Below are 25,460 nucleotides of genomic sequence, written 5' to 3'. Positions count from 1 at the left end.
CTGACCCATCTGAAGTACTCACAAAAGCTGACCCATCTGAAGTACTCACAAAAACTGACCCATCTGAAGTACTCACAAAAACTGACCCATCTGAAGTAGGAGCGGAATAGAGATTCTGAGTCAGCCATGTGATTCCAAGAAACTGGAGCATTAACCATCATCATCCATTGATTCAGACCTCCATATGTGCATGAAAGTGCATGTTGCCAAGACTCCTTTGGAGGGCAGGTTGGCTAGGCAGCTGGTATGGATCAAAATGGAACCTTAGCACACGAGTTCAATCACTATTCCATCTGGGGTGGAACCCAGTCCTGCCTCTATGTCCAGGGAGGAGATCACAAAGCTATAGGTTGGACCTGCCTTCGGCAGGGGGAATCAGAAGAAGGATATGACCACATTCTGTTCACCATATCAAATGAAGGAGACAATCATGTTAAGGAAGGTGCAGAGGAGATCCACAAAGATGTTGCCAAAAATGAATAATTTTGGCCACAAGGGATAGACGTTATTCTTGTGGAATAGGGAAAGTTCAAGAGTCATACAAAATTGAGGAATCTAAATTAGAGTGGATAGGAAGGATTTTGTTTTCTTAGCAGATGGTCAATAATCAGTCATCATCCTTTCTTTCTCAGGTAGTCCTGACATCTTGCTTCCAGTCAGTTTATTTGGTCCCAAGTGACTCGTAAGGACAATGCTCAGTCTGAGGACTCTGCTGCGTGTCACACAGGTAGTTCTGAAGGTTTGGGTAGATGATTTGTTTGGGGGTCTGTCTATTCCCTCTGATGCTACTACTTCACGCCTGTTTGTTTTTGTAGGTTTCTCAATGGGTTCGTTGCCATTGCAGATTAGCACTCTCCATGTTTGATCACAGTTTTGAAACATTGTTGAAGAAAGTTGTTGCCAAAGCTGACGCTTATTCAGGATTGTCAATTGGTCTTGCAGTGTAGCACAGGTACATGTACTGGAGACTATATATATTTATAGGCTGTTTTCTTCCTTGGAAAACAGTAAACAGGAGGAACTTGTTTCCCTTGGCAGAGAGTTCAAAAAACAGGGGTCATAGATTCCAGCTAAGTGGCAGAAGGATTAAGGGGGACATGAGGAAAATTTTGTATTATGCAGAGGGTAGTGGGTATCTGAAATTCACTGCCTGAGTTGGTCGTGGAGGCAGAGCCCCTGAAATCTTAAAAACTACTTTGATTTGCACCTTAAGTGCTGTAAGCTGCAGGCCTATGGGCCATGTGCTGGAAGATGGAATTAGAAAGGGCATCTGGGTGTCTTTGGATCGCATGGACAAGATGGGCTGAATGCTCCCTTTCTGTGCTACTTCATTCCTATGGTCCTATTCTTTGCAGCCCTAAAGAAAGTGTACATATACTGCACTCGTTTCAACTCAAAATAGGTAACAGCCATTTGTAGGTTCGTTACTCTGGGCGATACCCCAATTATTCAGAGTCAAACTGCCTGGTTTAAAATTTAAACAAAGCCTGCCTTAATGGGTGCATCCCTCATGACAATGCTGCGACCAATCAGCTCTCACTTCTTCTGCAGTACAAATGCCAGTTTTCCCTTTGAATTGACATTCTTGCAAAATGTCCTGATGAGTGCAAGACAATAAGCTTCAATAAATATGTTTTTTTTCAGGTTCTGAACCACCAGACAACTAGATTTGAAAATAATTGCCAGAGGGATTAAAAGGGGAAATCGAGGAGAATTTATTTTCTAAAATCCAATTGGAGAAGTGGGTCTAAAATTCACAAGCTGAAAAAGGATGGCAAATTAGAAATACAAATGACTTTTAAAGAGACATACTTGAGCTAACACTCCATAACAATGGAGTAACAAACTAAGGGTTAGAAAACAGGAATAGACTGAAGTTCAGTCTAGACTGAATAGACAACCAGTGCAGACAAGAATCAAATGCAACATTCATGCCCTATATTTCTACTTACCAGTAACCTCGACCAGTTTCTCCTCTTGATTGATGGCATTAAACAGAGCTGTTGTGAACTTTTCCACAAGTCACAACTCAAAAGGTAAAAACTGGAGACAAAAATAAAATTCTCCTGGACACTTTAAGCTTCCAACATGTCCCTCGAATTTTATGTCCTCTATTTTCAATGACACGAAACCTCCAGAGATAACATAATATAGTTCTAACAACAAGAAGAGATTTACACCTATAGACTCTGTCGGACTAAAGTGTAATAAGTCATATGCATTGTTCACCTGGAATCAATGATAATTGCAGTTTTTGAGATGGTAAATTGTATTGCAGACACCATCAGAGATGCATGTCCCATTTCTATTGTGGGTTAATCGAAAAAAATTTCCAAACATAAGAAAGCCTAAGATATAATCAAGAGCTGCAATGTCGCTCCTGAATCATTAGTTTAGACTTGCTATTCTCAGTAAGATATGAAAATAATTTATTATTTCATCCTTGGGTTTAAAGCATTTTTGAGTAATAAGACAAAGTTAGGAACTGTGGCAAGTAAAACCGCGACTTTTGTGGGTTCAAAAGAACCTATTAATGAAACTTGTTGAAAATGCCTGGCCAAAGGTCCTAAAGTAACTATCATATATTACACAACAGCTTTGTTTTTTTTTAAAACGTATCAGAGAGCAATACCAATGACACGATCAGAAACTCTGTTCTGCCTAGCAAGGTCCCTCCAAACACCAATGAACCAAATGGCTCCAATCTTTTTGCAATAGTCATATTAAAAATAAATTTAAATCACTTAGAACTTTATATGTGTATAAAATGACACTCCATCTATTGATTATTTCATGATTACTTAAGAATTAAGCTGCTGACTATATATCTGCACAAAAACAACTACTTCCATCCATGCAGCCTTATGGATTCATCCATGCCTCCACATATCTGCTATCAATACCCGAAACCATGCCTTTTCTACCTCTAATGCCAACAACTCCAACACACCGTGACTACCATCCCCCATTCTAGCCTAATAGTTAGATACCATTAAATCTCCTGCGGATGGTCTCCTCACTGTCACAACAAGTCCCACTTTCATATCACTTGCACTGAGTGACCCCCATGATTTGAGATTTTGGTTAAAAGTATATCTCCATTTTGGAATTCTCACCATGTTTTCCTCCATGAAGTCACTCCTCCCTATCTCTGATCTCCACCAGCCTGGCACCCACCCATTCTACCTCCCCCAATCTCTGCATTCTTGCATTATTGGCTTTGTGACTAATTCCAATTTGAATCACTAACATTGGGACGTGTGGCTTTTGCTGCCTTGGCCTTAAGCTCTGTGATTCTCACTTTAAATTCTCTTCATCACTTCCATTCTCTAATTTACTTCTGACTTTTAGTTATCTGGCTTAATAACTCATGTAGCTCAATGTCAACTTACGTTTGATAAGCATAAGATGTCCAAATATTAAGGTGTAATTCAAATGCAAATTGATCTTGTTGTCAGCCCTTAATTGTCTCGAGAATCAAAAGAAGCAACTGTTCAATAACAACATTTTCATAATTTCAAATCCCATCTCCCTGTGAACCTTCTCTTAAAATTCCTCTGGTCCAGTCTATAACCCCAAGATATCAAGTATCTCCAAATAACAACAAACTTTTCTTTTAGTCAGTTCCCTTACGCAAGAAAATATTTCCAAAGCCCTCCGTAATGAGAAAAAGCTTTATTCTGTAGACATGAGAGATTTTTTGTGCATTTGATCACAAAATCAGAATTCTAAAATGATAGCCATAGTCCCAGAGGACAATAAGTTTGCTTTCTCTTTGGAGACACAGAGCAAGTGTGGTGTAACTTGGGGGTCACCACACTGCAGGTGAGGGCAAAGGTTGAGAGGTGGGACTATCCTGGTAATCTCAGCCAGTGCAGGAATTGAAGCCCTGCTATTGGCATCACTCTACATAGCAAACCAGCCAACTGAGGTAACCAATCCTGGATTCACCAGAAAGCTAATAGACCTATCAAATCCGCACAGGCTCTCTAAGATATTTTCTACTCAATGTCCAACTCAAATGTTATTACACACCTCTGGATTAGTGAGAACTGAACCCAGGTCTACGGGGGGAGGACACCACCACTGGCTTTTCCAAAGAGCAATTTAGTTAATCTAGCCACTCGCTCTTTCCCTAAATATCTTCTATTTTTTCACCTGTCATGTATTTATTCAACTGCCTTTTGAAGGCAATTTCTTGAATGCATATTCTCCATCCTTTCAGGCAGTACACTCCAAATCCTACCCACAAGATACAGGAGTCTTCACAATCCCCATATTACATTGTTGGTTTCCACTGAAAATACAGAATACCATCAGGTGTTAGTCTTGCCTGACTGAGTTATAATGAGACCACACTGTCCATTTTAGTTGCACAGCTGACATGAATGATGGCACCAGATTTCCAGCGACCGGATTAAATTGCTAAGTCCTTGGCTTGTTTCATCTGATTTTCTTTCAGCAAGACTGAAGTATAGCAATGTCATTGCTGAAGGCTGCTGCTCCCTGTTTTGTGTCAGTCAGTGAAATGGAAAGTACTCACAGGAGGGACTGTAATTTGCTGTTCAAATACATGGAAGCCAACAGTGCTCACTATCATTCATGGGCAAAAACAGGAGCAAATTCGGGACAGGGGGCCAATGTGCCATCAAGCAAATATTCAGGGCTTGCTGTCCAAGTTGCACCATTCTGCTGTTATGCTCACGAAAACCATCACATTATCTCCCTCACCGTTGATACAATTAATATCAAGTTGCTGGATTCGTGCATTTTTTAAACTAAAAACACACCACAGAAAAGCCTTGTTCCTCTAGTTCAGGTTTCCAGTTAATGACTTTAGAAACATTAATGACTGCCAATCGGGAGGGGAGGTAATGGCCTAGTGGTGTTATCGCTAGACTGTTAATCCAGAGACCCAGGTAATGTTCTGGATCCAACCATGACAGATGGTTGGAATTTGAATTCAATTTTTTTAAAAAAAGACTAGAATTAAGCGTCCAATGCCGACCGTGAATCCATTGTCAGTTGTCAGAAACATGCATCTGATTCACTAATGTCCTTTGATGTGAAGTAGCCAGTGTTGATCTTTTAAATTCTGTGCCTGATACTACCTCTCTCACTAACACCTGAAGGAGAGTGAGGCTCCATAAGCTTGTCTTTTCAAATAAACCTGTCGGACTATAACCCAGTTTCATGTGACTTCTGATACTGTCCTCGACGGAAGGAAGCTGCCATCCCTACCTGGTCTGGCCTACATGTGACTCCAGACCCACAGCAATGTGGTTGACTTTTAACAGCCCTCTGGGCAATTGGGAATGGCCAATAAATGCTGGCCTAGCCGGTGACGCCCTCATCCCGTGAATGAATAATAAAAAAAAACCTTTGTAGCAATAAACACTACTAATGACAACAGAGAAGTCTCATTGCTTCAGTTTTAATTATTTTTGAGGATCCTCCTTTCTTTTTCCACCAGTATTTCCTTTCTTGTTGACCAATGTCTCTTTATATAGCTGCATCACTAAATTCCAAAAGTCTAATTTACACACTGTTCTCAATATTTTATGCTCTTAATCTTAAACTGTGATCGAACTAGTTAAGGAGACACACTCCTGGGTGCCCAGATCACTCAAATCTGAAATATATCTGTTTGCACATGAACTGCCACACAAAAATTCTGAAAAACGTAGCTAAGCAAGGTCGAGGTAAGCATGATGACCAAAAGCTTCCTCTTGTAAATCCTTCACCTGAGCAGGAGCCATTGAGTAAAGGGTAAGATGGTCTTATCTACCTTGTGCTACTTGTCCTGCAAAAAAGAAAAGGAAATATGTAAATGAGTACGTACAGTATGTGTGTGACATGTCTTCCATAGCTGAATAGCCAGGGGAACGTAGAAATTGCCCTCTGAAATTGGATCCTCAGCTTTCTGCCCATGGGCCGCAATCAGTGAGGATAGGTGACTGCAACTCCTCCACAATAACACTCAACACTGGAGCACCCCCCCAACACCCCCAAGGATGCATCCTCAGCCCCCTACGGAACTCCCTGTACACCGGCAACTGCAATGCCAAATTCCAAATGAACACCATCTACAAGTTCACTGACGACTTCACCGTAATGGAATGGACATCTAACAATGACGAGTCAAAACACAGAAGGGAGATAGAGGGCTTGGTGACATGGTGCAATGAAAACAATCTGTCTCTCAACATCGGCAAAACTAAAGAACTAATCATTAACTTCAGAAACAAAGGAGGAGAACATGCCCCATCTACATCAACGGAACTGAGGTTGAGATGGTGAAGAGCATCAAGTTCCTCAGAATGACGATAACCAACAACTTTTCCCCTCCTTCCCACGTAAATCCTACAGTTAAGAAGGCACAACAACACCTCTTCTTCCTCAGGCGGCTCAGGAAATTTGGCATGTCCATAAGGTCCCTCACCAACTTCTACAGATGCACCACTGAAAGCATACTGTCCCAGTGCATAATGGTCTGATACAGCAACAGCTCTGCCCAGGACTGTAAGAAACTACAAAGGCGGTGTACACAGCTCAGACCATCACAGAAGCCAACTTTCCATCCTTGGTACCAAGGTGTAGAGCTGGATGAACACAGCAGGCCAAGCAGCATCAGAGGAGCAGGAAGGCTGATGTTTCGGGCCTAGAGAATCTTTCCATCCTTGGACTTTATTTACACAGCTCGCTGCCAAGGAAAGGCAGCCAACATCATCAAAGACCCATCGCACCCTGGTAATGACCTCCTACAACCTCTTCTGTCAGGCAGAAGATAGAGAAGTCTGAACACACGCACAAGCAGGTTCAGGAACAGCTTCTTTATCAGACTGTTGAATGGACTCTAGCCTCAAATAATGTAACCTGAATGCCTCTCAATCTTTTTGATCTGTACATCCTTTGCCTGCTGTGATCTGCCTGTACCGCTCATAAACAAAGCTTTTCATTGTATTTCACTACATATGACATAACAAACAATCAAGAGGATGCAGGGCTGGCAGTATAGGTAGGTACAAGAGGGTTAATTACGAGACTCTACTGTCAACAAGTGCTACTAAAACAGTTGTCAAGCAGAAGGGATTGATCGGCTCATGGGCCTTAGATGCCACGTGCAGACTTTCACCAGCAACGACCAACCATGACATTATTTGATTTTGTGGGGCACTGGAGCCTTATCCTTGAGTGCGGACTTTGGGAATTGATCTACCTGGTGATTTGGCTCCAGTCCCTCTGGAGGGTGATCACTGAGGATCACCTCATGCTCCCTCAGCCCACAGACCTACAGCAATCCCTGTGCATGCCAACGACATAGCTAATTCCTTCAGTGCTGTAAATCAATCCGGATTCCCCTCTGCCCCATTTACCAGCATTTTGACTGCAGTAATTTTCTTTTTGCACAGTTTCCCTTGAAGGGAATCGACAAAGTAGACGTAGAAAGAATCTTTCTTCACAGAGTTATAGTCATAGAGTTATATAGTACAAAAACACCCTTCAGTCAAACCAGTCCATGCCGAACATAATCCCAAACTGGACTCGTTCCATCTGCCTGCTCCTGGCCCTTATCCTGTGTGTCAATTGAGAACAAGAGGACAAAGTTTTAAGATAAGGTGTAGCAGATTTAAATCAGAGATGAGAAGAAATTACTTCTCTCAGAAGGGTCGTGAACCTACGGAATTCACTACCCCAGTGTGACAGATACTGGGACACAATAAATATAGAAGGAGATAGACAGACAGATTTTTAATTAGCGATGTTGTGAGGGGTGATAGAGTGCAGACAGCAAAGTAGAGTTGAGGCCAAGAGGATATCAGCTATGATCGTATTAAGTGGCAGAGCAGGTTCAAGGAGCTGAATTGCCGACTTCTGCTCCTAGCTCTTAAAAATCTAGCCAGTGTCTAATAGAAAGGTAAACTGCAATAATGCTACCTGTCCCTCTCTCTGGACGCATTCACTGGCAACATTTCAACAATACAGGGACCGTTCAGCTATGAGGAGGAGGGAAACATTAGCTGAAATTTGTCTCATTCTCACCTCCATCTGAAGGAGCACAGGCATACTATGGTCTCTTGCCCAAAAAATAAAATCACTGACTCAATCTCGCAAGTCAAGGATATAGACGGCAACAGCTACTAATGGCTGAGTTATGAAAACCAGAATATGCAAAATGTTAAACATGGGGCAGATCACATATATGAGAGTTGCGGGATCTGGAGGAGATTATAGAGAAATAAAGAGGAACAAGGCCATGGAAGAATTTGAAAACAAGGATAAGAACGTCAAAACTAAAGCCTCAAAGGCCAATATAGAGTCAGTAAGCTTAAGCAATGGGTCAACTTAATGTAACAAATGAACAGAAGAGTATTTTGGTAAATAAACTTAAGCAGTGACAGCAAAAGATCCATTTCTACATTTTTGGCACTGAGCTAATCACGGAAATTTGCATAGTGCAACAGCTCCATTCTCTGGCAGCACATGGCATGGCATGGTCAAATATACCCTCATTCAGTACGTGCAAACAGAATTGGTTCAAATTCTACTGCTGCCTTTCACCAAACCAATTACTGTAACACAACTTAATGTCTTTTTGGGTCGAGATCAGATTGAGCCAGACCTGTCATTCCACGTGAAAGGTTTCTGTAGCCTTCGCCTTGGTTCTGAATGCAATAACCCAACATTGTCTGTTGAGCTACAGATAAACCACACTTTGTACAGTAACACCAGAAGCTATGATACTCCTCTGTATGACAGTGCCGCTACTTGTCAAAACAAGACTGATGCCTCACATTTGATGTTGTTTTCCATTATTCCATGGAAAAGAATAACAATGTTAAGAAAACACCATGTTATAGCAACGTATTCTATTTTGCTGCCCCATTACAAGACAATGGAATGCTCCAGAACTGTTACATGATCAAACCATTCAGACTTATTTTTGTCATCTCAACCTATTAATGTGAAGCTGCGTTAACACTGCAGAATTAAAACTGGCCTTGTTGAATAGTGGGACATGTTTTAACAGTTTGAATTGAGTATTAAAACAGCAGACAAGGGAGTTTTATACGACTGCGTTAATTGTGCTGCACCAATACTCAGGAGTCTATATTTAAAGGCATTCATGCTAACTGATAGAAACTTGAGCCAGAGTCCTACAGATTAATGAAAGTATATTACAGATTTGATAAAGTAAACCATGACAATTAAATTATGTACCTCATGTCAACCTCCTACATCTTACAGCACAAATCGAATACCAACATAATCAGAACAATATTAATTTGGATCTCAAAATAGGCTAATTGGTGCAACTTAATGCTGATAGTATTGATAACTAATTAATTCATTGCTATGCGTCTGCACACCACAACGAACTGGTTAGACTCCTACAATGGATTAAATACCTACATTTACCCTACACCACAAAAGGAAAAGCTCAATAACCTGGCTACTTTCTGAAAAAGGTAGGGGAATTAAAAAGAACAAAGTAGGTAATCAGTTCTTGAACAAACTGGAAATTGGCTGCATTGCAGGAGGCAGAGAGGGTGTTCATGCACAGGAACACTGTCAGCACTTGCAAATTCTTCTACAAGCAACATATCATCCTGATTTAGAACTGTATTGCTGCTTGGTCACTTATTAGGTCAAAACCCTGGAACTCCTTTACAGCATTGTAGGTTTCCCTACAGCCTGGACTGCTACAGTTCAAGGCTAGCTGCTCACCAGCATCTTCTCAAGGGCAATAAAATGCTAGCCTAGCAGGTGATGCTCATATCCAGTGAAGAAACAAAAAAAGATAGATATACAAGAGTGGTAGGAACTGATTAGTGGGTGTGTCCAGGAATTAGTTCTTACACCTTTACGACCGAAAGTGAACAATGAACAGTATTGAATTGAGACAAAGCACTCAGATTTTGGCAATGAACTAAAAAAAAGGGGCTTGCAAACAACCAAAAGCAGACTGATGCAATGTTCCACTATGCAGCAGTTATGTAATAGTAACTGGAGGTTGAAAACAAGCTATTTTTTACAAATACGTTTGCAAAACAAATTTAAGATAAAACCCATGGAATATGTCTTACTGATTCAATGGCCTGACTCTTTCAAATTTTTAAGATCCAAGTCTTTAGTTTTTTTTTCCCCCCAATTCTTCAAGCACCAACAAAAAGATGGCTGTCTTAGTGACATTAACATGTAATTATAGAATCAATATGGATGACTAGGACATGTGGTCCATTGTGCCTGTGTCACTGCTTTCAAAGAATATCTAATTATTGCTGAAAAAAGATACATTGTGTCAAAGCTTTTTGTCTTGCAATCTTCAGGATAATTCACAAGAAATGTGAAAGCAAAAGAAAAATCAACAGTTATAACATACAAGAGGATTTAAATTCAATTAGATTTATTGTCACATGTACTGTCTTAGCACTGTGAAACGTTCACAAGTCGCCACTAATGGAGCATCTTAGGTACAAAAGGTACCTAGGTACAGAATCTTAGGTAAAAAATGGAAACAAAAAGGAAAGAAACAAGAAAGAAGAGGGAAACAAAAAAAGGAAAGAAAAAAGATTTCTTATTCATTGGCAAGTAAGCTCTTTGGTGCAGGCATAGAGAATACAGACATAGAGAACGTAGACATAGAGAATGCTCCAGTGAATACCGATTGACAGTAACTGGCAACCTATGTTTACATTTTGAACCAGGTAACAGCACTGCTGAGAAATGAACCTTATTTTTGTAAAGTATAAACATGGCAGTTGTATGTACATGTGCAAGGTCCAAACAAAAATATTGGCCTTCTGAATTAACATGTACATGTAAGTGTGCCACGCTGTGAGCCCAACTAATATTCCACATTAGGTGCTGGTACAAGTGTCCAACATTAGATGTGATTTCATGAAAATGGAGAGCATTTGCTAAGTAATCCTGAGTGTGCAAAGAATCATGTTAACATCTGATTTTTGTATTTTTCTGAACCGTCCAGGTGCGTGCAAGACAAAATGTCTTTTTACAGCAATACTCAATTTCTGGACAATCAAAATGACCAATCCAATTAGTCCCAATCTCCTGTTCTTTCCCCTCCAAATTTTGCATTTTCCAATTATTTTTCCAGTTTTTTTCTGAAAGTTACTACTAAATTCACTACCACCACCCTTTTGCGATCATAACTCATCACATAAACAGAATTTTTAAATTTCTCCTCTGTTTGTCAATTACCTTAATGTCAGCTTCTTCTAGCTATTAACCATCCCTCCTCCTATCCAGTAAGTCAAAACACCAGAAACAGGAACAGAAATTGCTGGAAAAAAAATCTCAGCAGATCTGGCAGCATCTGTGGAGAGAAAGGAGGGATAACGCTTTGGGTCCAGTGACCCTTTCTTCGGAACATAATTTTGAACACTTATGTTCACCCTGCACAAAGGTGAACTATTTTGAAAAGCATGCATCCCAAAGAAACCATCAACACATTCGGAGAGATGGTATAGCACACTGGTGAAAAGAAAAAGCAAGCAACAAAATGTTCAAAGTACATCCAAATACTCAGGACAAAAAGTTCCTACTTAATGTTCATGTTTCAGATATCTGATTATCTATTGAGAATTAATACTCTATTTACATTACCTGAACAACTACAGTTTTCTTTTTATCTTTGATTTTTGGGAACGAAATGCCAATATTGCATGCCATCAAATTATACAACAAATGTAACTTGGGTATCAAGCAATATTCCATTACCTGGGCATCTTGCAAATGTTAAAAAATATGAACGGAGAAATCATTTAGCCTGAAAAGTCTTCATAATATCCACGCTTAACCTACTAAATATTGGAGCTCAGCTATGCAATGTGTTGATTTGATACAATGCAATGAAACAGTGATGTTACAGATTCTCAGAGCAATGTAAATCTGTTAATCATTGTTCACTATTGCATGGATTTTCCTTTTCTACTTTGGCAGAAAACCCTCAAAGTGGCTGCTAAACATTCTACATTTCCACAGTGGAGTCTGGCACTGAAGTCAATGATTCACATTTTATATAGTGCTTTTCACAACCTTGGAATGCATTATGGTCAATTAGGTACTTTTAGCCACTGTTGTAATATAGGAAATGCTGCAGCCTATTTCCACATAATTAATTCCACACACGGCAGTGCGACAATGATCAGTTTTTTTATTGTTTAAAGATGACATCAATTAAGAAATAAATAGTGACCAGGACAAGGTTTAAAATAGTGCTGTGGGAAGTGTTACAAGCAATGGGTGCACCAATTCTTTTTCTAGTCCCACTACTCTCCAACATTTCAATATTTGGTATGATCAGTATTCTATTTGGTTTTGTGGCTAATTATATCGGTCTCAGACTTTGTCAAGCATAGCATTAAGGTACATGCAAGTCCTAGCGCAGTGTCAAATTAAAGGAAGATAGTTGCATTATGTCAGCTCTGGCCCATGTTAATTATAATCAGAGGTTTACTTGAAGCAAAGACTCAGTGAAATTCAAGATCAGTTTTGAGGAGGTGAATGAGTAGCTGAATGATATATTAAATTAAACAGATTGCCATTGGTAACATGTAGGTGTTCAAACTTCAGGATACTATAGATTTGCACCAACTGACCTTTATTTTGGCCAGACTACAAGAAAATCTTAAGGCGTCAATCTCATGCAAACAGCACAGCATTTTCATTAATTATTTGGACCAAGAATCATGACCAGTCAATCCATGGATTCTAAAGATACAGTTTCTTAAAAGATTTGGCATGGAATTTTGACCACGATACTAATTTTAGGCATGTACTCTTAACATGTTTTAACCCCCTGATGTCCAAGAGACTTCCTCGTCATGTTATTGGTAGATTTTGTTTTCATTGCTAATTTTAGACATTTCCTTTATTTTCACTTGAAATGGCACCTTCCCTGCTGGGCATAATTCCATAGTCGACAGGTGTCCTCTGGTATCTTACCATGTTGTCTTGTAATCATACTTGTCCATGAATTTAATTACAGGAACACTGACAAGAAGCATCACCGCCTAGATAAAATCCATGCTTAACCCAAAACATTCCCAGATTGTAAACATGACAATTGAAATTAGTAGTGAGTATTTTTAACTATCTTGGAAGCTCCTTGGTTGATTTAACAAACACGCTGAGTTGGTCAAGGACATCACTGGGCTTTGGTCGTGAGGGAGATTACAATGCAGTGGAATAATTTTCTTGCATCAACCAGAGATGCAAAAGTTTCATAGCCTATTTACACACATGGGGAATGAGACCTGACCTACATGTGTAACTGCAACAGAACAATCAAGGTCCACTACAACTTCAAAGGTGTATTAATGTGACTGAGTAAATCGTAACCTCTGCATATATCCATGAAGTGAACCATTTTAGCTAGTGGTTTGTCAGAGGCAGTGGCATTGCACAATGGAGATGAGGCTATTTGAAATGAAAAATACCCACAATACCCAAAACCCAATTTCTGATCTCAGTTGGGTTCATAAGAGTGGCATCAAGACAAAGTGAAGTGATATGCCTTTGTACGAGGACAGAAGGCTGGCACCATCACAAAGCACTCACATATACACATCAGTAGAGGAAAGACTGAAGCAATGTTAGGACCGAGATTTGTAATCAGAAACAGTTTCACGAATTCGGAGAACTTAAAGTGAGAACCCATTGTTCCTCTGCTGATGCTAGTTTTTTTTTTAAAATAGCAGCAAATTCCCCAATCCAATTTCCCAACCATGTCTCTATATCCCTTTATATTCTTGCTTTTGAAAAACTTAGCCAAATCCACTTGCAATGAAACTGTACTGTGTGTCTCAAAAGGAAGCTTTAAAAAATTGTACTAAAACAAAGTAGTCTAGATGCTGGAAATTTGAAACAAAGTGCTGCAGAAACTCAGTAGGGTCAGGCAGTGACTGAAGGATCAGAAAGTGTTAATTCTGTCTCTGTATGCTGAGAAAGTTCACTCTCTCTCTACAGACATTACCAGACCTGCTGAGTTTCTCCAGAACTTTGTTTTTGCTCTAAATCACAATGTGCCTAACACAAAAATTTAAAATACCATTTCATCATTATAAACTTGAGTCCATGATCCCCACTTAGCAACCAGAAAAAGCATTCTTCACTCTCAGCCTCTCATTACATTTCAAAATTTGGCAAACCTTTGTTTGATGCCTCTTACCCTAACAGAGTAAAAGAAAAGTTTAGGTTTTTGTAATCCAGTTTCTAGGTCCACTTTGATACACTTTCCCAGTTCTAACCAGTCTTTCCCTTAAGGAAATCACTCTATTGGCTCAACTGTGGTCTGTCTTAATAATTCTAATATTACAAATCTGCTATTGTGTTTTTCTAATGAGAAAAGACAGGATGATAGGGGAGTGAGACAGACAGAAAAAGAAGCAATAAGAAAGCAGGACAGAGCTGAGAAGGAAGACGGAAGATAATAATATACAAGCATGTTCTTTTTTTGGGTACTAAAACAAAACCTACAATGTCATTCAATCTTTTGTGACTTTTGTTTGCATTGTACTTCATTTAAAAAGTACCACTTTGGAAAAGGTAAATGAGTAAGTTTGACATTGAAACAACCAGAGGTGTCAGTTTGATGTGATAACAATGGTTCAAAAGCATCTAATATCTTATCATAGCCTAGGAAAATCAGAACACACTTTCCCATCAAAATAAATTAAACAGAAAGATTTCATGCACATTTTAATAGAGCTTGAATGGAACCCAAAGAAAAGCATGGGTGTCAGAAAAGAGAAAATAAAAAGTTTAATTGGACAATTAGCAAACTGAACTTGAGTTATTATTTCCGTGCAAGGATATAATTGCTACATTTCTTTGCAGACTTTCATTAACCCACTTAATTAATTCAAACTCTATGCCTCGAAGTTAACGCTGACATAAATCAAAGCCTATGCTAAGCTCGCACACAATTTTCGCCATTTAAATGTAATAGTTAAGAAGAGTTGCTAAATTCACAAAAGCAATTCTACAGATTATAGCATGGGCTGAGAGACAGCTGTGATTTTGTTGTAACATGATTAGCAGACACGTTCATGGTATTCAAGGGTTTGTAAGCTAGTGAAAGTTACGATGTTGTTTATGAAGTGATATTCAGTACTAGTTTTACACAACTTTTTGAATGACCCAGATGTAAAAACAAACACATTCATTACACAAAAAGAAACAATTAAACCCATTGCGTCAGGCTTACATTGTGTTGATAATCTTTAACATGTTACTTTTTAAACTTCTTATTTGAATCCATCCTTAACCATAAAAATTTGAAATTCTGCTCTTTGCATCATCACAATACACCCTACTCATTCATCATCTTGTGCTCACTGCCCTATAGTTTCTCCTTGACTCCAAACAATTCTATCTTAAAATACTCATCTGTTGTGAGAGAGTCTTAGGACCCTGGAGCAACATTATGATGCTATCACAGAGCTATAAATCACTGAGTATAAATACAACAGTGTGGGCGGAGTTAGAACAGTCTCAAGAGGAAGACAAACATATCGGAGTGAGATTCTCTAAAAGAAACTCAGTGCGAGGACATGAGCACAAACAATTTAATCCTCATCTAATGTAACTATAAGTCAGTGTGGTATATTAATAATTACCTCACATAGTACCTTAGTATAAAGTGTAGTAATGTTATTTTGAAGTCTAAGTCTGAAGGTTGTCCTCAGCTTTGCCTTCTCCTCAACCAGTCTGTTTCAACACTACACAGTATGAGATCAAAACACACAGCAAAACATCATCCAGGTGTTCTTTCAGGGCCTCACCACTCACCAGCACCAGAACCTCCTTGGCACTATATTACAAGAATTCTGCATTCATCCACCTCCTGCTTTGTGCTCCTATTTTTGACACTATGGCCATACCTTAAAATATCACCTCAGCCTTAAACTCAGCAATTCCCTCCTCAAATTGCTCTACTACTCATTCCTTCTTTAAAGACACGCACTTGAAGCCTATCTCGTTTACCAAGCTTTTGGCTGTTTGTCCTAATACTTCATGTTTTGTTTGATAATGCTTGAAGTGGCTTGAGACTATTTACTCTTTAAATGCACAATGTAGATGCAAAGATTTGCTGCTCTTTGAAGAATATCAAAGGATTCATAGCATAAGGTAATGACCAAAACAAATAGGAGCTCAGTTGAGCATCACATTCAAAGTCAGGAACCTTTGTCAAGGCAGCAGTTCCCTAGTATAACCTTGCATAGCCGCAACAGTCTTGATCAAATTATACAATGGAAAATAAAATAATGTAATGCAACTCAAGAACAATATTCTTATTTTCATTATCTAACATTGTTATTGTCTACTGTCATCATTAGAATTTCAGTGAATTATGATGGTGCGGATGTAACACTCTTACTCTATAACAAAAGCAATTTACATTTATATAGTGCTGTTAACAGGCACACATCCCAAGATGTTTACTTCCATTTGAACTGTGGAAATCTATTATTGTGGTTTCGGAACTTGCAAAATAAAAACAGGGCAAAAGGATGGGGGGTTTAATAAAACACTTGAAAGACAGTGGTTTTAATAAAGTACATAGCAAGAAGCTATTCCCACAAGCAGGATAATCAAAGGACACAGATTTAAAACATTGGCAAAAAAAGGGGGGAGTTGAGGAGACATTTATCGAATCACAATCTATAATGCATTGCCTTAAAGAGTACTGGAATTGATTCAATAGTTACTTAAAAAGGGAACAAAACAGGGAGGTGGGGGTGGGGAGAGGCAGCAAAGCAGCCAGATCAAGAATTTAGACAACTGAGCAGCTTTTTTAAAGAATTGGCAATGTTTAAGATGAATTATTTTGATAATGAACAATCTGTTTTATGAATTTTGGTTATGTTTGGAGAGATGGTTTGGGTTATATTCAATTCCGCTCATCATATTTTGGTAATGGCTGAAAAAGCTCAAATTCCAACTGACATCTTCCACTTGTTTCTTCCAGTTTTGTGAAAACATCAGCAGCATGCTGTACTGCAATGTATCTATTTCTACACTTTGTAATCTTCTATCATGTCATATAATAACATTTCTGTCCCCTGCACTCCTGGCCTGAGCACTACATTTTGGTGCTGAATGAATGCAGAGCTGGACTATTCAATTGCTGATGGAGGTTGCTTAAGCTCACAACTGTGTTGGTCAGCAAAATGGATGCTGAACACAACAGTCCATTGACCCCACCCCACCCCCCCAACCAGAATACTCCAATCAACAACCCGTATTTGCATAGCACCTTTCATATGAGGAGACATCAAGCCACTTCACAGGAGCATTAACAAAAAAAATGTAAACACACAAGTAGTCAATGATCTTCCTAATATCAACCTAGTAGCAATCTGGAATGTACCATGCAGGCCATGCACAACTGAGGTCCACATCTTAAAAGGGGCCATGCAGTGTTAAAATAAAGCCACATAGGAAGAAAAAGTCAGCCAGAACATTCTGTGTGACTTGGTGAGATATGAAACCAGAATACCAAAAGGTTATCATTCCAACATTCTAGGAAATCAGGACAAGGCTCCAGCAATTGAAATCTTGACAGTGCCCGTTAGCGTAGAATAACAGCATGGAAGAAGACCATTCTGCTCATCATGCCTGTATCAGTTCATAAGTCAATCTCTCCAATAAATTCTGTGCACCTGCTGTTTCCTCGTAGTCCTATTTTTTAAAAAGGACACCTTCTCATCAAGTTGTACCCAAGAGTCTTTAAACCTGCTTCTTGATCTTTTCAGACAGCACATTTCAGATTATAACTCACAGTTCAAACAAACAAAGGAACATTGCCAGTTGCTTTCCATTTTTTGGACTGCGAACCAATTTTAATGTACTTCATCAAAGCCATTCATAATTTCAAACCTCTTAATCAAATCTCCTCAACTTTCTCTTCTCTGATCAATCCTAGCTTCTTAATGGAAGGACAAGCTGAATAGGCTAATTACCAAAATATTGTTGCATTGCTTGCTTACAGTGAATAAACACTAGGGACAGGAATGAATGTTCCTTGACTATTTGAGACAGTTGTAGTGCACGGAAGCTGCTGAATTCAGAGATTCACAAGGATCATATAGTACATTTAAAACGTCTGTTTCTCCTGTAAGCTCAGAAAAAAATAATAAAACTTTCAAAATGGCAACAATGGCTCAGTTGGCAGCACCCTCACCTCTGAGTCAGTGTGCTGCAGGTTGAAGTCCCACTCCAGAGATTGAACAAAAGACATCTCTATTATATTCCATTACAGTACTGAGGGAATGCTGCACTGTCACAGGTCTTGTCCTCTGTATGAGACATTATGCCAAGGACAGATTTGATCACGTGGGTGAATATTAAAAGCTATTTCAAAATAGAGGAAGGAGTTATCACCGGTACAATAATTAACCATTTAATCAACATTATATGAAAACAGATTATTTGGGCATTATCACATTGCTGGTTTGTGGGAGATTGTTGTGCAGATTAGCAGTCATATTCCACACATTACAACAGTGACAACACATCAGAAGTACTTCAATGACTGCAAAATACTTTACAATATCCATTAGCCATTAAATACACTGTATAAATGTAAACTCTCTCTTCCTTTTCTACATGTACCTTTTACAAACACCATGTATCTAAGATGCTGCCCATTTTATTTATATAGGTTGGTCTAATCACACATTAATATCGCACATTCTTAGACACAGCATGCTGGTAAAGATGTTCATGCAAAGAACAATATTGTGCCTGGAGGGCTCAGACCAAACAAAACAGAGTGACAGCTTTGGTGAGATAAGGGTTTTCAATATGAAGTAGCTAAAGGCATGCATTCCAAATTATTCATTTATGGCTTGTCAGATCCATGTCCTTCAATCACTACATGTTCTGCGTTGTTACGAACTGCTTTTCATATCGCAATGGTTCATGAGGAACAGAACAAGTGCAACTAAACCTGCATCTTCTCAGAATTTCTGCCAGTATCCGTACCAACATTGAAGCAGTTGCACACAAAGTGTTAGCATGAGTTATTTGCATGGATGAATGCAAGGGGAGATGCAGTAATTGGTCTCTCTCATCCCCTTCTGTGATGAATTACGCACATTAAAACAGGAATACAGAATCAATAAATTGTTCAAAGTACGACAGGTCGCAATTTCACTTCAGGTGAGAGACCATCTGGAGCTTGCAATTTCAAACAGTCCAGCATCATACTAAATCATCCTAATATATGACTGACTTTTTTTGAAGAATTTTTAACCCTACAAAGAAATCAACTTGGACAATGGTCTTTTTCTAAAGTTAAAAGGTTCAAAACTGACTTGCATAAAATAAAAACGATTATCCTGCCAACTCTTGTTTGTGCAGCAATAGAAATGTCATCGACAGCGAGATGCTGAGGGGGAGAACTGTGTGCGCACTTAACTATATGCATAAAAAATGCATTGACTGAGCAAGTCAAAAACAACACAGCATCAAGAGTTATGGAACTAAGGCAGGTAAAATAGCATTTAAGTACAGATCCAAATGATCATTTCTCAAGGGGTTGAATGGTTTACTCCGGTACATCCTTTCAATTCTTTAGTGACCTTACTGCAGTGATGTGATACACTCCCAACTTGATCTAAACATTGTAAAATTTAGACAACATTTTATTTCTTATAACTTATAACTTCCATATGCTGGTCACACCTGTTCATTCAGGGACTTGGTTTTCATGGGACAATCTTGTTCAAGTTCAGGTTAAAATTTGTATGTTATTTGCTCACACACTTCAGGAAGTGGCTAATAGGCAGGTGGAGAAGACTTCTGCCCAAAACTGCAACAGACACGTTTTTCCAGTGTTGTGTCCATTAAAAATAATTTCCCCAAAAGTTTCCACCAAACCAGAATGCAATAGATTAAAATTTGACAGAACACAATTATTAATAATGTCATTGTCACATGCTCCATCAAGGTTAATAAAGACTTGGGGACATACAAGCGGGACTAAGTCATTCAGGCATTTGTATCTGCTGTTCTATTCAATTAAATCATGGTTGATCTGTATGTCAACTCCTTTCGGTAAGGATGTAAAGGATTATGGAACAAATAAAATTGTACTAATCCGAGACTTGGAGGCAATAAGTGCAGCATTCACATATTCTAGCATTTAATTTATTCTTTATTATTTCCACATCTCTCCAACTATACATACAAAAAAAAGTTCTCTGATTTGGTTGTAACTGGCCTAGTTGTAATTTTAAGAAAATGCCCTCATTTTCTCTTTGTTCTTTATTTCATCCCATTAAGTGATGCTTTCTCTCCATATCCCTTTTGAATCCTATTAACACTAAAAGCAACATGACCATGTACCCGAGGGAACACAATCCATGCTTATGCAAACTGTCTTCAAAATTTAACTCTAAATCCCAACAGCAAACTGATAAAATGCTATAAAGTTCTTTGTGCAAACAGATTCCAATTCTACTGACTGCAAGAACAGTTGAAAATTGTTTTTGCACAATTTGAAATGGTACTTCAGATCTCAGGGTGCAGAGTAGATCATAATTTTACAAAAAAAGGCTTCAATATTCTCAATGAGAAATCTATTAGTTAAATAGACTGCAACAATCTCTTCCTTGACTTCTCTGCCCAAAGGCAGGTCTTTAGTGATTACTTTCTGAGCCACTGCCACATGTTTTATTTTCAGTTAACTGTGGGTAGGGAGGGGAGGCAGGCACCAGAGCCCAGCTCAGTGGATATGGCAATCAAACCCTGTTTAACCTGCTAGCTATCAATCTGATCCATCCAATAGGGATCGAGAACCAACTGTGCTAAATGACCCCTTCCCTAACACCACTGTTTAAAATGCTTAAAAATTGTAAACAATTGTAAAGCCTTCGAGCCAACCTGAAACAAAAAGATTGCCCCATTAAGACCATAAGACTTAGGAGCAGAAGTAGGCCATTCAGCCCATCAAATCTGCTCTGCCATTCAATGAGATTGTGGCTGTTTGGATAACCCTCAAATCCATGTAAAATCTGAAAGAACTGTGGATAGTGGAAATCAGGAACAAAAACAAAAGTTGCTGGAAAAGCTCAGCAGGTCTGGCAGCATCTGTGAACAAAAAAATCACAGATAACATTTCGAGTCCGGTGAGGAAGGGTCCGAAGAGGAAGTTCCATAATCCTTCTGAGGAAGGGTCACCGGATCCAAAACTTTAACTCTGACTTTTTTCTTCACAGATGCTGCCAGACCTGCTGAGCTTTTCCAGCAACTTCTGTTTTTGTTCCTCAAATCCATGTCTTTGCTTTTTCTCCATAACCCTTCATTCCCTTACTCATTTGAAATCTGTACCTCAGCCCTGAATGTATTTAATGCCCCAGCCTTGACAGGCTCCTGCAGTAAAGACTTCCACAGATTCATGGCCATCAAGAAATTCTGCCTCATCTCGGACTTAAATGTAATTTGTGTGTGTCAAATGGGAATCTGTTGTGGAAAGCTCATATGTTAAAAAAAAAGTTAAATTTGCAATGAAACATTAAAATAATTTTATGCACTATAAAAGGGAAGCAGGTACGGATTAATTTGCCACTGTTGTAATCAGTTACGTGGTCCTTTTTTGTGAGGGCAAGATAAAATTAAAACAGCCACACACAGCATCTCACTTACAAATATTATAGGTTCTCACATGGTCCTCAAATTGAACTTCAGCCACAATTAAAGTTTTTGTTAGATCTGAAAGCTGGCTGCAAAAGGATCAGAGCTGTCAGTAGGAGGTCTGTCTTGCAATGTTCTAAACTGGTTGATTAACAATGACCATTGCCCTTGGTGTACCGTTGACTGGTTCAGTTCAGTTGTCATATTACTGAGTCTGACTTGGGCCCTGGTTGCCATCAGCATTGCAGAGACAGCCTGAACCCTAAGAAGTGCTGCTTGCAATCCCCCTCAGGAGCATGAACACTGTGTGCTAGCTGACTTACAAAGCCTGCATTTGAGCTCTGGCTCAGCAAACAGATGCAAGAAACCTATTAAAAGCAATAGGTCTGACCACTTCATAAAAAACCAAAATCAGTTCAAAGCTTAACCATTGATTTTAAACAAGAGATAGTCTTGTGATATAAGCATTTCAAAATAAATAGTGCATCTTATAAAGATGAATGTTTGAGAATTTGGAAATTTAATATATCTTGCTTATTTCACCCTGCTACATCAATAAAGCAGCAACAATTTCAATGATTTACATTGAAATATTAAGACAGTAAAATAAAATAATACCTATAAAGGCAGAGGTAGATTCTTGATTAATGTAACAGTACGAAAAGTCACCGTAGACTTAACATGACAGGGCTGCTCTCTAATGAGAGAGAGATGACTGGTGGTGGTTTAACCTGAGGGTCACCATACCTCAGGCAAGGAGAGTCCTTCACAATAATCTCAGCCCATGAGGGATTTGAGTGCACACTGTAGTCGTCACTGTGCATTGCAAACCAGCCATTCAGCCCAACTGAGCTAACTTCTTTATTCTCGATTATCAAAGGGAACGAAAGATTATGGAGGTGGCAGGGAGGGAGGGGAAACCATACAGGAATGTAGAGTGGAGGTTAAAATCAGATCAGTATTCTTATTGAATGGTAGAACAGACTGGAAAGGAAGAGTGTGGTCTACACGTGGTCCCCGTTCGTACAGATGCCACACTGCATACATTCGGTCCATGCAATTGAGACAATACTCAAAAATAAAGACACTTAGTGAAGATGGTTCTGAAGGAAGGTCATTGTCCCGAAACGTTAACCCTCTCTCTCTCTCCATAAACGCTGCTAAACCTGCTGAGTTTCTCCAGCAATCTGGTTTTTTTGTTTGTTTATTACGGGTTAAGAACAATGTTTTGTTTTGTTTCACGCTGGTTAATGCTGCGCACTCCCTGTTTTGATGCATATTTAAGAAAAAAAGGGACGGCATGTATCTTTAAGCCAGCATTTTTCCTCACTCGGCTAACTGCTCTGTAGTGACATCTAGACACGGCTACAGCACTGCAACACCAGGCTGACGTGAACACACGGCAGTCCGAATACCGTGCCTTATGTCTCAGAGGCAAAAACCCCAAAAAAGTTATGACAGCTGAATAGCGCTGAGCAATGCGGTTGCAGATTAGATGTTGCTGGAGCATGTAAACTGTAGAGACGGGCGTTTCGCTGGCGATTCCTAACCGAGAATGCTCTGCACATCTTTGATGAAAGTTTAGTCTTTGCTTCGCACCAAGCCGCCGCCACCAGCCAGCTCCAGCATGCATTTCCCCCCACACTCCCGTTTGCCACAACATCCTCGACTCAATTGATGCTCGCTTGTCACTTTGCACTTCGACTCAAATGACAGATGGTCAGCGCAAGTTTCCAACGCGTGTGTTTTTTTCTGTTGGAGGGGCGGGTGCAAACGTTACAAAAAGTTTCATCCCATCACAACAGAGTTGGTGCAATAGACTCAATGCAAGCCTCGCATTAAAACATCGCTGTCGAATTCAAAAGGAGCTCTCCCATTCTACATGAAAGAATGCATTTCAGGGATGTGCAAGCAGCAAGAGCGAGATAGAAAAAGAAACTTATTTCTCACGCAGTTAATAAAAGTGCATTCCAAGGCTCCGTCTGACAGCGTGGACGGCTTCAACTGGATCGTTCAAAAGCGAGTTAGTGTGTGTTATCTGGGGGAAAAAATGTGTTCGGTAAAGAGGGGGGTGTGAGGCAGAGTCGGTGCAGATAGGATTGGCCCAATGGCCTCCTCATGCGCTATAACAATTGAGATAGGGTGGGAAATACACAGACATTACAGGCGAGGCTGTATTTAAGGGTGGGGCATCAATATCGAGTTTATGGGAAAGATTGAAGGGCTCCGAGTGTATCCTTCACCTGAACGCTGATGAAATACACCCAGGAATAAAAAGATACTACCGCGCTCCCCACACTTCTATCTTGACATTTTTGAGAAAGACACACGATACCACACGTGTGTCGCACTGGGGAAGTTTAATCAAAATCTGGAGGCAGCAAACCAGGTTGCATTTGCCATCTTTATGTATAAACACGGCTCAGTGAGGCTGTAAAATCCGACTCGGGATATCGGTCTAGCTCTCTCGCAAATCTCCAACTGCTTCGCATAACTTCCCTCCACAGAAACAAAGAGAAACATCTGCCGGGTTGCAGAGTGCATGCAGTTTGTAGTCTCGCGAAAGAGCAACTAGGGAAGGAACTTACAAGAACATTAGTGACCTGCCGAGGAGCGCAATTAACCTGAAAGATGCGGCGAGTCATATTTTAATAAATTGACTATTTAAGAACATCCCCTGCCCTCAGAAGTTTTGCAGCCCCCCCTCCGAAAGAGGGGAGTAACTGTCAACAAACGTGGGTCTCAGTCTAATATTTAACATCACTGCTGACAGAGATTTCATTGATATTTACTAGGCTTTTTTTATCTTAGAAGGCATATATTTCAGTTTATGCTCAATCCCAGCCGGACAACAATTCCCCATTCCTTCGCGTGTCGACTCCGAGCGACGCACAAAAGTGTGTTTGTAAACAGCAACATAGCGCCGGGACTGTCAGAGAAGGGGGTGGGTGCATGGTGCTGGGAATTAAACCATTCTCGCATTGCACAGGGTTCCCAGCGACGAGAGTCCCCTCTCCCCGAGGGCACACCACTGGCGAGACACGGCACCCAGACACTTCCAGGCTGCCTGCTTACAAGTTACTGGTGCTAAATACTGTTGAAGACGTATCTACAGAGGGAGATGAAAAGAAAAATAAACACTTGCCTTCCATTTGGAAGGAAGCTTCCCAGCGAGAGTAAAGGACGAATTTAAGTGCAAAAAAATGCCAACATTGCAGTATATTCTTGAGTGCCACCGTATGTCAGGGAACAAGGACAGCTGGGAGATGGACACATTCTCCCTGTCAAATGTGAGCGCCTCTCACTTTTAACTAGTATGTGTGTGCACAAAAGCAATAAAAATTTTACCAGCCCTCCCTCAAGACCAGGTCCTTTGTAGCACTTTCTTCACATTAAAAATGTGTATTTGATTTTAAAAAGGGGGGAGTCTGTAACAAGACAGAAGCTGTACTTACGGGAATGAGCGGTAGTGATGCACACCCACAAGCTGATGGATAGAGAGAGCGCGCAGCAACCAGCGAGCGAGTCCATTTTTCGGGAAGGAAAAACAGGCACAGGGATCAGGAGAGAAACTCTCTGCTCCTCACCATGTCAACCAGGGTCTGATTTCCCTTTCTGTCCCGTTGCTTTCTTGTTTCTCTTCCTTGTCCCACTCCCACCTCCCACCCCCCCCCTCTCTCTCTCTCTCTCTCCCTCTCCCTCCCTCCCTCTCTCCTCCTCTTCTTTCGGAACCAGCTGCTCGTTCACGCCATCCCGCCGCTACACGTTCTCTTGCGCCAACCAGTGGACCCGGA

At 39.9% G+C, this 25,460-nt stretch overlaps 1 protein-coding gene across 1 annotated transcript in view; it reads right to left on the bottom strand.

Moving 5' to 3' along the window:
* Positions 1–25,209, bottom strand: part of LOC109930579 (contactin-associated protein-like 5) — a 1,093,911-nt gene extending 1,068,702 nt beyond the window's left edge. The window contains exon 1 of the mRNA XM_048598831.1: positions 25,122–25,209. Coding sequence (XP_048454788.1) covers positions 25,122–25,197 — 76 coding nt within the window. The 5' untranslated portion in view covers positions 25,198–25,209. The remainder of the gene's footprint in view (positions 1–25,121) is intronic.
* Positions 25,210–25,460: the final 251 nt, after the last annotated feature.

The sequence above is a fragment of the Rhincodon typus genome, chromosome 7 (assembly GCF_021869965.1).
Source record: "Rhincodon typus isolate 14 chromosome 7, sRhiTyp1.1, whole genome shotgun sequence".
Taxonomy (NCBI): Eukaryota; Metazoa; Chordata; class Chondrichthyes; order Orectolobiformes; family Rhincodontidae; genus Rhincodon; species Rhincodon typus.
Note: the sequence above shows the minus strand (reverse complement) of the source record. Positions and strands in the feature narration are given on the sequence as shown.